Below are 17,977 nucleotides of genomic sequence, written 5' to 3' on the forward strand. Positions count from 1 at the left end.
GAGGAGAAGTGGAGGAGAAGGAGAGGGGAGGAGAGGGGAGGAGAAGGAGAGGGAGGAGAAGGAGAGGGAGGAGAAGGAGATGGGAGGAGAAGGAGAGTGGAGGAGAAGGAGAGGGGAGGAGAAGCAGAGGGGAGGAGAAGGAGATGGGAGGAGAAGGAGAGGGGAGGAGAGGGGAGAGGGGAGGAGAGGGAGATGGGAGGAGAAGGAGAGGGGAGGAGAAGGAGAGGGGAGGAGAGGGGAGGAGAAGGAGAGGGAGAGGGGAGGAGAGGTGAGGAGATGGAGATGGGAGGAGAAGGAGGGGGAGGAGAAGGAGAGGGGAGGAGAGGTGAGGAGAGAGAGAGGAGAAGTGGGCGAGGGAAAAGGTAAGGAGGACAGACACACACACACACACACACACACACACACACCCCTCCACAGCTTTAGAGGAGGAGAGAGCTACTGGATACAAAACACTGTGTAATAAAAAACGAATCCTCCCTGTCACGATATATAGAGAGTTCTATGGAACCAAAGCTGGAATGTGATTGTGTCTCCTCTGTCATTGGAACAAGATGAATCTCATAGCTTCTCGTCTATGACTGACGCTTGTGCAGTAGAGTTTATAGGGTTGATTGTCAAGGCTTTTACAGGATGATGCTTGGAGAGAGAGGGTCCCTTAGAATAGTCCACAATACACCAGGCCTCGTGCCACCAGGGCGTGGCTGGCTACTGGGGACTAGCTAGGCCTCGGCTATGCCTGGGACTAGAATGAGGACGAGGCCCAAGGCGAGGCAGAGGAAGATGGGCAGGGAGGAGGCCGAGGAGCTGGGGTATCCCGTGGACCTGATGGTGGAGATGGAGACGTCGGAGGTGAGGAAAGCAGACAGAGGCACGTGGGAGACCAGGGTGGGGCTGCCGTAGTTGATGAGTGAGTCGATCTTCTCCGCCTCCATGCTGCAGGCTTCAATCTGAGACATGATACACACACACACACACATTTACATGTATGATGTTATGCATCGTCTTAATTCCCTTCTGAAATCCAAACGTGTTATTTTGTTATAACGTAACAAACCAGGCTCTTTGTTTGTGTATGAAACATTCCTAATTGAACCATCTAAAAGTTACCGACAGTGAGTAACATTCTTGACTAATAGTTCCTCGAGAGAATGACAGGAGGCCGGCCCATAACCTTCATTTCCCGGTTTCCATCGATAATTATTGCTCAGGGCTGTTTTTTTTTCAGAGATATCAATAAAAGGGGTGGAAAGGGTATGAAAAACAACTTAATTGGGAGTTTCACACTCGATGCGACAGAACTGTTGGCAGAGATGAAACGTCTGATTATGAGTCCCAGTGGAGTGAAAGAGATTCTGAGAGGAGTTAGATTGTCTCTCAGCGAGACGGGGGTTTGAGGTCTCTCGTTCATCATCTAAGTCTCTGGTGTCATGAGAAAATCTTTGTTTAACCTTCTGTTTATCCAGGTTAGTCCTATCTCAATTAAATCTAATTCTCTGAGAGAAAAACCGGAGATGGTAGTGTTCGAAATAACAGTTAAATATTGCCTAGGAGTCACTGCCTGAGACTAGTCCTGCATCGGGTCGGATTCCCAAGGTTCCCTGCTGTTGATCCGCAAAAAAACAAATCCACTGGCGGATGGAATGAAAACATTATGTCAAAGCCACAGATCAGCTTGTAGTTGACCCCCCACGTGAGAATACGTTGCCAAGCCTACTTTCCCTGGCTAGTATAGCTCATGTGAAAATGGCTAATGGAGAAATAAAAAGAAGGGGTATAGGTCAACGTCGTCGTGGAAACAGCTGAAATCCCCGGGTTTGGTTTGTGGTTTGGATTGTGGACAAGGGCAACAACTTGGTAGATAGATACACCTGGTAGATAGATACACCTGGTAGATATATACACCTGGTAGATATATACACCTGGTAGATATATACACCTGGTAGATATATACACCTGGTAGATGGATACACCTGGCAGATGGATACACCTGGTAGATATATACACCTGGTAGATGGATACACCTGGTAGATGGATACACCTGGTAGATGGATACACCTGGTAGATGGATACACCTGGTAGATGGATACACCTGGTAGATGGATACACCTGGTAGATATATACACCTGGTAGATATATACACCTGGTAGATAGATACACCTGGTAGATAGATACACCTGGTAGATAGATACACCTGGTAGATATATACTTTTTAATTTTTTTATTTCACCTTTATTTAACCAGGTAGGCTAGTTGAGAACAAGTTCTCATTTGCAACTGCGACCTGGCCAAGATAAAGCATAGCAGTGTGAACAGACAACACAGAGTTACACATGGAGTAAACAATTAACAAGTCAATAACACAGTAGAAAAAAAAGGGGAGTCTATATACATTGTGTGCAAAAGGCATGAGGAGGTTGGCGAATAATTACAATTTTGCAGATTAATAACACTGGAGTGATAAATGATCAGATGGTCATGTACAGGTAGAGATATTGGTGTGCAAAAGAGCAGAAAAGTAAATAAATAAAAACAGTATGGGGATGAGGTAGGTAAAAATGGGTGGGCTATTTACCGATAGACTATGTACAGCTGCAGCGATCGGTTAACTGCTCAGACAGCAGATGTTTGAAGTTGGTGAGGGAGATAAAAGTCTCCAACTTCAGCGATTTTTGCAATTCGTTCCAGTCACAGGCAGCAGAGGACTGGAGCGAAAGGCGGCCAAATGAGGTGTTGACTTTAGGGATGATCAGTGAGATACACCTGCTGGAGCGCGTGCTACGGATGGGTGTTGCCATCGTGACCAGTGAACTGAGATAAGGAGGAGCTTTACCTAGCATGGACTTGTAGATGACCTGGAGCCAGTGGGTCTGGCGACGAATATGTAGCGAGGGCCAGCCGACTAGAGCATACAAGTCGCAGTGGTGGGTGGTATAAGGTGCTTTAGTGACAAAACGGATGGCACTGTGATAAACTGCATCCAGTTTGCTGAGTAGAGTGTTGGAAGCAATTTTGTAGATGACATCGCCAAAGTCGAGGATCGGTAGGAGAGTCAGTTTTACTAGGGTAAGTTTGGCGGCGTGAGTGAAGGAGGCTTTGTTGCGGAATAGAAAGCCGATTCTTGATTCGAGATGTTTGATATGAGTCTGGAAGGAGAGTTTACAGTCTAGCCAGACACCTAGGTACTTATAGATGTCCACATATTCAAGGTCGGAACCATCCAGGGTGGTGATGCTGGTCAGGCGTGCGGGTGCAGGCAGCGAACGGTTGAAAAGCATGCATTTGGTTTTACTAGCGTTTAAGAGCAGTTGGAGGCCACGGAAGGAGTGTTGTATGGCATTGAAGCTCGTTTGGAGGTTAGATAGCACAGTGTCCAAGGACGGGCCGGAAGTATATAGAATGGTGTCGTCTGCGTAGAGGTGGATCAGGGAATCGCCCGCAGCAAGAGCAACATCATTGATATATACAGAGAAAGAGTCGGCCCGAGGATTGAACCCTGTGGCACCCCCATAGAGACTGCCAGAGGACCGGACAGCATGCCCTCCGATTTGACACACTGAACTCTGTCTGCAAAGTAATTGGTGAACCAGGCAAGGCAGTCATCTGAAAAACCGAGGCTACTGAGTCTGCCGATGAGAATATGGTGATTGACAGAGTCGAATGCCTTGGCAAGGTCGATGAAGACGGCTGCACAGTACTGTCTTTTATCGATGGCGGTTATGATATCGTTTAGTACCTTGAGCGTGGCTGAGGTGCACCCGTGACCGGCTCGGAAACCCGATTGCACAGCGGAGAAGGTATGGTGGGATTCGAGATGGTCAGTGACCTGTTTGTTGACTTAGCTTTCGAAGACCTTAGATAGGCAGGGCAGGATGGATATAGGTCTGTAACAGTTTGGGTCCAAGGTGTCTCCCCCTTTGAAGAGGGGGATGACTGCGGCAGCTTTCCAATCCTTGGGGATCTCAGACGATATGAAAGAGAGGTTGAACAGGCTGGTAATAGGGGTTGCGACAATGGCGGCGGATAGTTTCAGAAATAGAGGGTCCAGATTGTCAAGACCAGCTGATTTGTACGGGTCCAGGTTTTGCAGCTCTTTCAGAACATCTGCTATCTGGATTTGGGTAAAGGAGAACCTGGAGAGGCTTGGGCGAGTAGCTGCGGGGGCGGAGCTGTTGGCTGAGGTTGGAGTAGCCAGGCGGAAGGCATGGCCAGCTGTTGAGAAATGCTTGTTGAAGTTTTCGATAATCATGGATTTATCGGTGGTGACCGTGTTACCTAGCCTCAGTGCAGTGGGCAGCTGGGAGGAGGTGCTCTTGTTCTCCATGTACTTCACAGTGTCCCAGAACTTTTGGAGTTGGAGCTACAGGATGCAAACTTCTGCCTGAAGAAGCTGGCCTTAGCTTTCCTGACTGACTGCGTGTATTGGTTCCTGACTTCCCTGAACAGTTGCATATCGCGGGGACTATTCGATGCTATTGCAGTCCGCCACAGGATATTTTTGTGCTGGTCGAGGGCAGTCAGGTCTGGAGTGAACCAAGGTCTGTATCTGTTCTTAGTTCTGCATTTTTGAACGGAGCATGCTTATCTAAAATGGTGAGGAAGTTACTTTTAAAGAATGACCAGGCATCCTCAACTGACGGGATGAGGTCAATGTCCTTCCAGGATACCCGGGCCAGGTCGATTAGAAAGGCCTGCTCACAGAAGTGTTTTAGGGAGCGTTTGACAGTGATGAGGGGTGGTCGTTTGACTGCGGCTCCATAGCGGATACAGGCAATGAGGCAGTGATCGCTGAGATCCTGGTTGAAGACAGCAGAGGTGTATTTGGAGGGCCAGTTGGTCAGGATGACGTCTATGAGGGTGCCCTTGTTTACAGATTTAAGGTTGTACCTGGTGGGTTCCTTGATGATTTGTATGAGATTGAGGGCATCTAGCTTAGATTGTAGGACTGCCGAGGTGTTAAGCATATCCCAGTTTAGGTCACCTAACAGAACAAACTCTGAAGCTAGATGGGGGGCGATCAATTCACAAATGGTGTCCAGGGCACAACTGGGAGCTGAGGGGGGTCGGTAGCAGGCGGCAACAGTGAGAGACTTATTTCTGGAGAGAGTAATTTTCAAAATTAGTAGTTCGAACTGTTTGGGTATGGACCTGGAAAGTATGACATTACTTTGCAGGCTCTCTCTGCAGTAAACTGCAACTCCTCTCCCTTTGGCAGTTCTATCTTGACGGAAAATGTTATAGTTGGGTATGGAAATCTCCGAATTTTTGGTGGCCTTCCTGAGCCAGGATTCAGACACGGCAAGGACATCAGGGTTAGCAGAGTGTGCTAAAGCAGTGAGTAATACAAACTTAGGGAGGAGGCTTCTGATGTTGACATGCATGAAACCAAGGCTTTTTCGATCACAGAAGTCAACAAATGAGGGTGCCTGGGGACATGCTGGGCCTGGGTTTACCTCCACATCACCCGCCACCTCCACATCACCATACACCTGGTAGATGGATACACCTGGTAGATGGATACACCTGGTAGATGGATACACCTGGTAGATGGATACACCTGGTAGATGGATACACCTGGTAGATATATACACCTGGTAGATAGATACACCTGGTAGATAGATACACCTGGTAGATAGATACACCTGGTAGATATATACACCTGGTAGATATATACACCTGGCAGATATATACACCTGGCAGATATATACACCTGGCAGATATATACACCTGGCAGATGGATACACCTGGTAGATATATACACCTGGTAGATGGATACACCTGGTAGATGGATACACCTGGTAGATGGATACACCTGGTAGATGGATACACCTGGTAGATATATACACCTGGTAGATAGATACACCTGGTAGATGGATACACCTGGTAGATGGATACACCTGGTAGATATATACACCTGGTAGATGGATACACCTGGTAGATGGATACACCTGGTAGATGGATACACCTGGTAGATATATACACCTGGTAGATGGATACACCTGGTAGATATATACACCTGGTAGATATATACACCTGGTAGATATATACACCTGGTAGATATATACACCTGGTAGATATATACACCTGGTAGATATATACACCTGGTAGATATATACACCTGGCAGATATATACACCTGGCAGATGGATACACCTGGTAGATATATACACCTGGCAGATGGATACACCTGGTAGATGGATACACCTGGTAGATGGATACACCTGGTAGATATATACACCTGGTAGATATATACACCTGGTAGATATATACACCTGGTAGATATATACACCTGGTAGATATATACACCTGGTAGATATATACACCTGGCAGATGGATACACCTGGTAGATATATACACCTGGCAGATGGATACACCTGGTAGATGGATACACCTGGTAGATGGATACACCTGGTAGATGGATATACCTGGTAGATGGATACACCTGGTAGATATATACACCTGGTAGATATATACACCTGGTAGATAGATACACCTAGTAGATATATACACCTGGTAGATAGATACACCTAGTAGATAGATACACCTGGTAGATAGATACACCTGGTAGATGGATACACCTGGTAGATATATACACCTGGTAGATAGATATACCTGGTAGATAGATACACCTGGTAGTTATATACACCTGGTAGATATATACACCTGGCAGATGGATACACCTGGTAGATGGATACACCTGGTAGATGGATATACCTGGTAGATGGATACACCTGGTAGATATATACACCTGGTAGATAGATACACCTAGTAGATATATACACCTGGTAGATAGATACACCTAGTAGATAGATACACCTGGTAGATAGATACACCTGGTAGATGGATACACCTGGTAGATATATACACCTGGTAGATAGATATACCTGGTAGATAGATACACCTGGTAGTTATATACACCTGGTAGATATATACACCTGGCAGATGGATACACCTGGTAGATGGATACACCTGGTAGATGGATATACCTGGTAGATGGATACACCTGGTAGATATATACACCTGGTAGATAGATACACCTAGTAGATATATACACCTGGTAGATAGATACACCTATGGTAGTAGATACACCTGGTAGATAGATACACCTGGTAGATGGATACACCTGGTAGATATATACACCTGGTAGATATATACACCTGGCAGATGGATACACCTGGTAGATGGATACACCTGGTAGATGGATACACCTGGTAGATATATACACCTGGTAGATAGATACACCTGGTAGATGGATACACCTGGTAGATGGATACACCTGGTAGATATATACACCTGGTAGATAGATACACCTGGTAGATAGATACACCTGGTAGATGGATACACCTGGTAGATGGATACACCTGGTAGATGGATACACCTGGTAGATGGATACACCTGGTAGAGATACACCTGGTAGATGGATACACCTGGTAGATGGATACACCTGGATATAGATGGATACACCTGGTAGATGGATACACCTGGTAGATATATACACCTGGTAGATAGATACACCTGGTAGATAGATGCACCTGGTAGATATATACACCTGGTAGATAGATACACCTGGTAGATAGATACACCTGGTAGATAGATACACCTGGTAGATATATACACCTGGTAGATAGATACACCTGGTAGATATATCGGTATTTGTTTACGATAGGCCATTTCAGTTTATTATCAGTTCATTATTATGTTAATTCAGGCTTTTGTTCATTTAGACCATCCACAGGTTAAAACTGGTGCGCTGGTAAGAATTTGAGAACCCTAGGCCAAATCAATGTATTCGATTCTGGGAATTTCAATTAAACAATTTGATTATCTAAACAATATTGAATGTCGCTATATGCTTTCATTAGGTAAGAGGGCTAATTAGAAGGTATGGTTACCTTTTATTCAAATGTTGAATAGACATGTAGCCAAATGAATTCATGCAGGGAAGGGAATAATAGCCTGTTATTCTGGAGTCCAAAAAAACAATTAAATAAATTAATGTTATTTGCCGGGTCACGGATCGGAACAATTCTGTGCGGGTGGGTCGGGTTGCTCCTGATGTCGGGTATCGGGTGGGGCTCGGAATTGATGTGGCCAGCGTGGTCGGGTGCGGCTCTAAAAAAAAAAGACCCTTCCAGAACTTCACCCCATGTCTCCTGTGTGCTCCCCGATATCTCTAAACGCATCCTCTGTGTGACTGCTCAGCTTGTTAACAAAGGCCTCCTCTGTTCTGCAGTAATCACTGTGTAATCCACTGCGTTTATAGACAGGGGGGGGGAGAACATGCTGCTGGTGCTGCCTGAAAGGGGCTCCGTTTTAAGTGGGAAATAAAAATGCTCACAACACCATGATGGGATGATTTGGCCCTAAGGTGTACTGTATGCTATGCTGATTAGGTTCCAGGTCATGCATCATCCGATCAACCTAGAATCAAAACAAAACAGGGCAATGGCCTTGGCACACAGAAGAATTGTGAATTAATGTCAGTCGACAGGTCTCTGTGAGACAGAGAGAGAGAAACATAGAGAGAGACAGAAAGAGAGACAGAGAGACAGAAAGAGAGAGACAGAGAGAGAGACAGAAAGAGACAGAGAGACCGAGAGAGAGACAGAAAGAGAGACAGAGAGACCGAGAGAGAGACAGAAAGAGAGAGACAGAGAGAGAGAGAGACAGAAAGAGACAGAAAGAGAGACAGAAAGAGAGAGACAGAGAGACAGAAAGAGAGAGAGAGAGACAGAGAGAGAGCGCTAACTAGCTAGCCATTTCACATCGGTTACATACCCAGTGTGTGACAGTGTGTAACCAGTGTGTGATAGTGTGTAACCAGTGTGTGATAGTGTGTAGCCAGTGTGTGATAGTGTGTAGCCAGTGTGATAGTGTGTAGCCAGTGTGTGATAGTGTGTAGCCAGTGTGTGAACTCAGTTTCTGTGTGTTTACCTGCAGTGGGGTTGGCTGCTGGTCCACGGGGACGATGAGGATGACGATCTCTGAGTCGATGCTCAGGTAACCGAAGATGTCACATTGCGGCACGGAGATGTGGAGACGCAGGATCCTCAAGATGTCATGGACCGTCACTGGTTGCTTCCTGTTCAACTGACACACCAAACCAGCAGGACAGACAACCAGAGCCATATAGAGTTGGAGATTCAATTCACTGCAGACTGAGGAAAATGGAACTGAAAACAGGTTTATTGGCACTCTATGTGGTGAGCAAATTGTATTCATCCCGATTTAATAACAAACATGAAATGCGTCTGTGAACAGTAGTTGAAAGTGAAATGAATGTTTTACAGTGCCTACTGTCAGGGAATGAAGGGTAGGTTGGCAATCTACGCTGTCTATTTCCATGGCTGGTCTGAGCGAGTCGTTGTCTCATCGGCGCTACATAATTTCAGCGTGACAGCATTTCCAAAGGTCATTTGTTTGGAATTAGCAGGCTTATGGTCTAGACTTAACGTTGATAAAATAATTGTGTTGGAGATTAGGGACTAATAGCCCTAGCTCACATTTATAATGAATCTGCTTTGAATTACATTTTTCATTAGCTGTTATTAGCATATATAAGAAGCATTTCTTATTAGCATGTATAAGAAGCATTTCTTATTAGCATATATAAGAAGCATTTCTTATTAGCATGTATAAGAAGCATTTCTTATTAGCACGTATTTGAAGCATTTCTTATTAGCATGTATACGAAGCATTTCTTATTAGCATATATAAGAAGCATTTCTTATTAGCATATATAAGAAGCATTTCTTATTAGCATATATAAGAAGCATTTCTTATTAGCATGTATAAGAAGCATTTCTTATTAGCATGTATAAGAAGCATTTCTTATTAGCATGTATAAGAAGCATTTCTTATTAGCATATATAAGAAGCATTTCTTATTAGCATGTATAAGAAGCATTTCTTATTAGCATGTATAAGAAGCATTTCTGAGCTCAGTAAGCCGTGTCCGATCTAGTCATTTCAAACTTGCTAAGTATCCCAGAAGGAGGCATGTGATGTTGATGCTAGGTATTTTATATCTATGCCTCCCTCTAGTGGTCGTCTTGCGTCACTACAGTTCAAAACCCACAGCCTGTGCCCCAGGGGTGGCCAATCCATCTCCCGGAGAGCTACTCAACTGGGTGTGCAGGCTTTTGTTCCTGCCCTGCTCTAACACACACGATTGTATGCCCTTTATTAGCGGAATCTAAACCTGCACACAGCATACTGAATTTGGTGGAGCTACTGTTGTGACTTAGACAGATCCATAAAGGAGTGAGAGGGAAGGGGACAAATTTTCTGAAATGGAACAAAGCCCCAGGCCCACACCCAGATAGTTGAGGCACATGGCAGACGGTTCTGACCTTAGCGAAGACTTTCATTTGCTCCTTGTTCCACAGGATCTGCAGCATGCCCGCGCACAGAGGACAGCAGGCGCCTGATAGGTGGAGCACCAAGAGGTCAGGGGTCAGAGGATAGGTGTCAATCAAAACAATATCTGAATCTGACTTGTGTTCCCATGTAGAAAAATCATAAGTATAACAGAGATTTACACTCAGTGGCCAGTATATTAGGTACACCCATCTAGTACTGGGTCGTACCCATCACCCTTTGCCTCCAGAACAGGCCAAATTCTTTGTGGAATGGAAACATTGCTCCATCGGTATCAAGGGACCTGACATGTGCCAGGACCACATTCCACTCATCATTACTCCACCGCCACTCTCCTGTATCGTTGACACCAGGCAGCGTGGCACCAATGATCATACCACGTTGAAAGTTGGCTAGTCACTCGTTTTGCCCATTCTAACGTTCAATTGAACAGTAACTGAATGCCTCGATGCCTGTCTGCCTGCTTTATATAACAAGCCACGGCCGCATGACTCCCCGTCTGTCGGAGCGAACCATTTTCATGAACAGGGTGGTGTACCTAATAAACTGGCCACTGAGTGTATATGACAAAGTGAATGTATGTGGTTCAATCCATCAAATGTATTTATAAAGCCCTTCTTACATCAGCTGATGTCACAAAGTGCTGTACAGAAACCCAGCCTCAAATGTTCATAGATGACCTGCAGGGTCTAATAATAATAATCACAGTGGTTGTCGAGGGGGCAACAGGTCAGCACCTCAGGAGTAAATGTCAGTTGGCTTTTCATAGCCGATCATTCAGAGTATCTCTACCGCTCCTGCTGTCTCTAGAGAGTTGAATACAGCAGGTCTGGGACAGGTAGCACGTCCAGGGGAACAGGTCAGGGTTCCACAGCCACTGAGTGTACTGACCATAGCGCTAATAGAACATTATATATGATATAATTTCTGTCTCTATTGTACTGACCAGGTGGTGTGACAGGGATGCAGCCCGGGGTGGACAGGGCGGGGCAGGGGATCATGTCACAGCCTGAGTCAGAGGCAAACTCTGCCACCGCCCCCACGGCATGGCACCGCCCCTGGTAGTCCACGGCAACGCGGTCCGAGTAGGCCTCGCACACCGTGTTGTACGTTTCGCCATTGTGGCCGCACACGGGCCGGGCCCTTTTACAGGCGTCCTGCATAGAACACACATATAATAATGAATCACTCACATCCAGACGAATCGTTCACATCCAGATGTTATCATTCACATCCAGATGAATCATTCACATCCAGATGAATCATTCACATCCAGATGAATCATTCACATCCAGATGAATCATTCACATCCAGATGAATCATTCACATCCAGATGAATCATTCACATGTGCCAAGGCAGCAACTACTCTTCCTGGGGCTCAGAAATAAATGGCAGTTGTACAATTTTTAAAACATTTAAAAAACTTTCACAGATTTCACAACACATCAGTGTTCCATTCTTCTCATGTACCCTTTAATCACTGTCTCAGGAAAACACAGAGAATGGGCGGGTTTATTGGCTAATTGCGAGGCTCTTGGTTTGGTGACTTGACACGGGGCCTAAAGTGGGTATTTTAATGGGGTGTCGTTGACGTTAAATGGATGTACAGTTGAAGTTGGGAAGTTTACATACACCTTAGACAAATACATTTAAACTCAGTTTTTCACAATTCCTGACATTTAATCCTAGTAACAATTCCCTGTCTTGGGTTAATTAGGCTCACCACTTTATTTTAAGAATGTGAAAATGTCAATAATAGGAGAGAGAATTATTTATTTAAGCTTTTATTTCTTTCATCACATTCCCAGTGGGTCAGAAGTTTTCATACACTCAATTAGTATTTGTTTGTACAGATGAATGTGGTACCTTCAGGCCTTTGGAAATTGCTCCCAAGGAAGAACCAGAATTGTGGAGGTCTACAATTTTTTTTATAAGGTCTCGGCTGATTTCTTTTGATATTCCCATGATGTCAAGCAAAGAGACACTTTGTTTGAATGTAGGCCTTGAAATACATCTACAGGTACACCTCCAATTGACTCAAATTATGTCAATTACCCTATCAGAAGCTTCTAAAGCCATGACATCATTTTCTGGAATTTTCCAAGCTGTTTAAAGGCACAGTCAACTTAGTGTATGTAAACTTCTGACCCACTGGAATTGTGATACAGTGAATTATAAGTGAAATAATCTGTCTGTAAACAGTTGTTGGAAAAATGACTTGTGTCATGCACAAAGTAGATGTCCTAACCAACTTGCCAAAACTATAGTTTGTTAATAAGAAATTTGTGGAGTGGTAGAAAAACGAGTTTTAACAACTCCAACCTAAGTGTATGTAAACTTCCGACTTCAACTGTATAACCCAATCCGGCCTGTTCCACTGAGAGTTACTGAGGTGAGACGCCATCAGGCCGACGCTGCGACCTACCGCAAGGAGAAACATGATCCCACCAGGTCCTAATCACTAACAAACCACTCTAATTCAACCACTGCCGAGTTTCTCAACATACACAAACAAACAGACACACACAAACAAACAGACACACACAAACAAACAGACACACACAAACAAACAGACACACACAAACAAAGACACACACAAACAAACAGACACACACAAACAAACAGACACACACAAACAAACAGACACAAACAAACAGACACACAAACAAACAGACACACACACACAAACAAACAGACACACACAAACAAACAGACACACACAAACAAGACACACACAAACAAACAGACACACACAAACAAACAGACACACACAAACAAACAGACACACACAAACAAACAGACACACACAAACAAACAGACACACACAAACAAACAGACACACACAAACAAACAGACACACAAACAAACAGACACACAAACAAACATGGGGGGATTTCGGGTGTATCATATACGTACACAGTCCTAAACAGGAGATGCATGTGTCTGCACATGTGGAAAGACTAAGAACCTGAATACAACATATGAGTTTATTAGACAATACTTTAGGGGATTGTCCAGACTGCCTTTTCCCTCCTGTACAAAAGGAACACCTATGTGAGAATGCTGTTCATTGACTACAGCTCAGTGTTCAACACCATAGTGCCCTCAAAGCTCATCATTAAGCTAAGGACATTGGGACTAAATACCTCCCTCTGCAACTGGATCCTGGACTTCCTGATGGGCCGCACCCCAGGTGGTAAGGGTAGGCAACAACACATCCGCCTCTCTGATTCTCAACACGGGGCCCCTCACTGGTGCTCCCTGTTCACTCACGATTGCGTGGCCAAGCACAACTCCAACACCATCATTAAGTTTGCTGACGACACAACAGTGTTCACAGGCAACAATGTGACAGTCTATAGGGAGGAGGTCAGAGACCTGGCAGTGTGGTGCCAGGACAACAACTTCTCCCTCAACGTGAGCAAGACAAAGGACCTGATCGTAGACTACAGGATGGGGCTGTAGTGGAGCAGGTTGAGAGTTTCAAGTTCCTTGGTGTCCACATCACCAACAAACTTTTATCATGGTCCAAACACACCAAGACAGTCGTGAAGAGGTCACTACAACACCTTTTCCCCTTCAGGAGACTGAAAAGATTTGGCATTGGTCCTCAGATCCTCAAAACGTTCTACAGCCGCACCATCGAGAGCATCCTGACCCGTTGCATCACCGCCTGCTATGGCAACTGCTCGGCATCTGACCATAAGGAGCTACAGTGGGAAGGCCCAAAAAATGTTTAAAGACTCCAGTCACCCAAGTCATAGACTGTTCTCTCTGCTACCACACTGCAAGTGGTAACGGAGCTCCAAGTCTGGGTCCAAAAGGCTCCTCAACAGCTTCTACCTCCAAGACATAAGACTGCTGAACAATTAATCAAATGGCCTCCCAGACTATTTACATTGACACCCTCCCCACCTCTGTTTTTACACTGCTGCTACTTGCTGTTTATTATCTATGCATAGTCACTTTACCCCTACCTACATGTACATATTATCTCAACTAACCTGTACCCTCGCACACTGACTTGGTACCAGTACTCCCTGTATATAGCCTCCACACTGACTCGGTACCAGTACTCCCTGTATATAGCCTCCACACTGACTCGGTACCAGTACTCCCTGTATATAGCCTCCACACTGACTTGGTACCAGTACTCCCTGTATATAGCCTCCACACTGACTTGGTACCAGTACTCCCTGTATATAGCCTCCACATTGACTCGGTACCAGTACTCCCTGTATATAGCCTCCACACTGACTCGGTACCAGTACTCCCTGTATATAGCCTCCACATTGACTCGGTACCAGTACTCCCTGTATATAGCCCCCACATTGACTCGGTACCAGTACTCCCTGCATATAGCCCCCACATTGACTCGGTACCAGTACTCCCTGTATATAGCCTCCACATTGACTCGGTACCAGTACTCCCTGTATATAGCCCCACATTGACTCGGTACCAGTACTCCCTGTATATAGCCCCCACATTGACTCGGTACCAGTACTCCCTGTATATAGCCTCCACATTGACTCGGTACCAGTACTCCCTGTATATAGCCTCCACATTGACTCGGTACCAGTACTCCCTGTATATAGCCTCCACACTGACTCGGTACCAGTACTCCCTGTATATAGCCTCCACATTGACTCGGTACCAGTACTCCCTGTATATAGCCCCCACATTGACTCGGTACCAGTACTCCCTGCATATAGCCTCCACACTTACTCGGTACCAGTACTCCCTGTATATAGCCTCCACACTGACTCGGTACCAGTACTCCCTGTATATAGCCCCCACATTGACTCGGTACCAGTACTCCCTGCATATAGCCTCGTTATTGTTATTTTATTGTGTTACTTTTTATTTTATTTTTTACTTTAGTTTATTTAGTAAATATTTTCTTAACTCTATTTCTTGAACTGTATTGTTGGTTAGGGGTTCGTAAGTAAGTATTTCACGGTAAGGTTCTATTCTGTTGTATTCTGTTGCATGTGACAAATAACATTAGATTTTATTTTGATTTCAGCTTTCGGTGGGCTGGGATATCTGCCGCCTCTCATAATCCAAGGTACAAAGACACTCCGTCACTTACTGAAAGTATGGTAGTGGTATTGAAATGTGTAATGTGTATGTCTGTACTGCTAACAGCTGGGACGTGTCGTCATGCCTCTGACAGATCTAAGCAGGTTCTTCATTTAAGTGTTCATGACCACAAACAGAGAGAAGCTTTTCTGAGGCTCTAAAAACAGGGTGATCTCTGTGTGATTGACTTAATATTGGTCACCCGTCTCCAGTAAATTGGTTTCAGGCTGCTTCTCAAATGGCCGATGAATTATATCTATTGAAATGCCCCCCAAAAAAGCCCTTAAATGCTGTCAACATATTCAGTCAATTTAGGGAATGATGGTGTAGATGTTATGGAAGCAGAGACATTGAGACTGTATGATAAAAACATTTTCTACTTCAGAACATTGCTTTGACTAAAAGCATAACTGACATGAACGTCAAATTGTACCTGACAGTGGCCCATATAGGACAAGGTCTTGCTCATCAGGAGGAGCTGACAGAGGTTGGGATGTTCCACGTTGTCTGTGTCACATGCTGGGTCCACGTGACTCTTGTCACAACCTGAGGGGCGACCCACACACTCAAACTGAGGACAGGGGTAGTCAGCCATGTCTGTCAGGCACACTCTACGGTTGGCGATACACCTGTGGACCAATGGGAAGACGAGAGGAAAAGAGGTTCATTTATGTCATTGTTTTAAGTACTTAAAAAAAAACACGGACGCATTCCATCTATGACTTCCATCAGTGTACAATACTATTATTTTCAATGTAGCGTGGAGCCTTTGCTTTGAGTTGAGCACCGAATGACTGTAAAGTAGTGTACCCGACTGTGTATTATTCTCACTGCAGACATCAACGGGTTACTATAGAGACTGATGATAGGATGACATCAACGGGTTACTATAGAGACTGATGATAGGATGACATCAACGGGTTACTATAGAGACTGATGATAGGATGACATCAACAGGTTACTATAGAGACTGATGATAGGATGACATCAACAGGTTACTATATAGACTGATGATAGGATGACATCAACGGGTTACTATAGAGACTGATGATAGGATGACATCAACAGGTTACTATAGAGACTGATGATAGGATGACATCAACGGGTTACTCTAGAGACTCTGATGATAGGATGACATCAACAGGTTACTATATAGACTAATGATAGGATGATATCAACAGGTTACTATAGAGACTGATGACAGGATGACATCAACGGGTTACTATAGAGACTGATGATAGGATGACATCAACAGGTTACTATAGAGACTGATGATAGGATGACATCAACAGGTTACTATAGAGACTGATGATAGGATGACATCAGGTTACTATAGAGACTCTTACTATAGAGACTCTGATGATAGGATGACATCAACAGGTTACTATATAGACTAATGATAGGATGATATCAACAGGTTACTATAGAGACTGATGACAGGATGACATCAACGGGTTACTATAGAGACTGATGATAGGATGACATCAACAGGTTACTATAGAGACTGATGATAGGATGACATCAACAGGTTACTATAGAGACTGATGATAGGATGACATCAACAGGTTACTATAGAGACTCTGATGACAGGATGACATCAACGGGTTACTATAGAGACTCTGATGATAGGATGACATCAACAGGTTACTATAGAGACTGATGATAGGATGACATCAACAGGTTACTATAGAGACTCTGATGACAGGATGACATCAACGGGTTACTATAGAGACTCTGATGATAGGATGACATCAACGGGTTACTATAGAGACTGACGATAGGATGATATCAACAGGTTACTATAGAGACTGATGATAGGATGATATCAACAGGTTACTATAGAGACTGATGATAGGATGATATCAACGGGTTACTATAGAGACTGATGATAGGATGATATCAACGGGTTACTATAGAGACTGATGATAGGATGATATCAACAGGTTACTATAGAGACTGATGATAGGATGACATCAACGGGTTACTATAGAGACTGATGATAGGATGACATCAACAGGTTACTATAGAGACTGATGATAGGATGATATCAACGGGTTACTATAGAGACTGATGATAGGATGATATCAATGGGTTACTATAGAGACTGATGATAGGATGACATCAACAGGTTACTATAGAGACTGATGATAGGATGACATCAACAGGTTACTATAGAGACTGATGATAGGATGACATCAACAGGTTACTATAGAGACTCTGATGATAGGATGACATCAACGGGTTACTATAGAGACTGATGATAGGATGATATCAACAGGTTACTATAGAGACTGATGATAGGATGATATCAACAGGTTACTATAGAGACTGATGATAGGATGATATCAACGGGTTACTATAGAGACTGATGATAGGATGATATCAACGGGTTACTATAGAGACTGATGATAGGATGACATCAACAGGTTACTATAGAGACTGATGATAGGATGACATCAACAGGTTACTATAGAGACTGATGATAGGATGACATCAACAGGTTACTATAGAGACTGATG

At 44.3% G+C, this 17,977-nt stretch overlaps 1 protein-coding gene across 1 annotated transcript in view; it reads right to left on the reverse strand.

Moving 5' to 3' along the window:
* Window positions 1-318: 318 nt before the first annotated feature.
* LOC112216466 (reversion-inducing cysteine-rich protein with Kazal motifs) overlaps window positions 319-17,977 on the reverse strand; it is a 90,732-nt gene continuing 73,073 nt past the window's right edge. Inside the window, exons 17-21 of the mRNA XM_042298731.1 lie at window positions 15,892-16,087; window positions 11,322-11,532; window positions 10,348-10,421; window positions 8,931-9,086; window positions 319-947 (exon numbers count right to left, since the gene is read on the reverse strand). Coding sequence (XP_042154665.1) covers window positions 720-947; window positions 8,931-9,086; window positions 10,348-10,421; window positions 11,322-11,532; window positions 15,892-16,087 — 865 coding nt within the window. The 3' untranslated portion in view covers window positions 319-719. The remainder of the gene's footprint in view (window positions 948-8,930; window positions 9,087-10,347; window positions 10,422-11,321; window positions 11,533-15,891; window positions 16,088-17,977) is intronic.

The sequence above is a fragment of the Oncorhynchus tshawytscha genome, linkage group LG16 (genome assembly GCF_018296145.1).
Source record: "Oncorhynchus tshawytscha isolate Ot180627B linkage group LG16, Otsh_v2.0, whole genome shotgun sequence".
NCBI classification, from domain to species: Eukaryota; Metazoa; Chordata; class Actinopteri; order Salmoniformes; family Salmonidae; genus Oncorhynchus; species Oncorhynchus tshawytscha.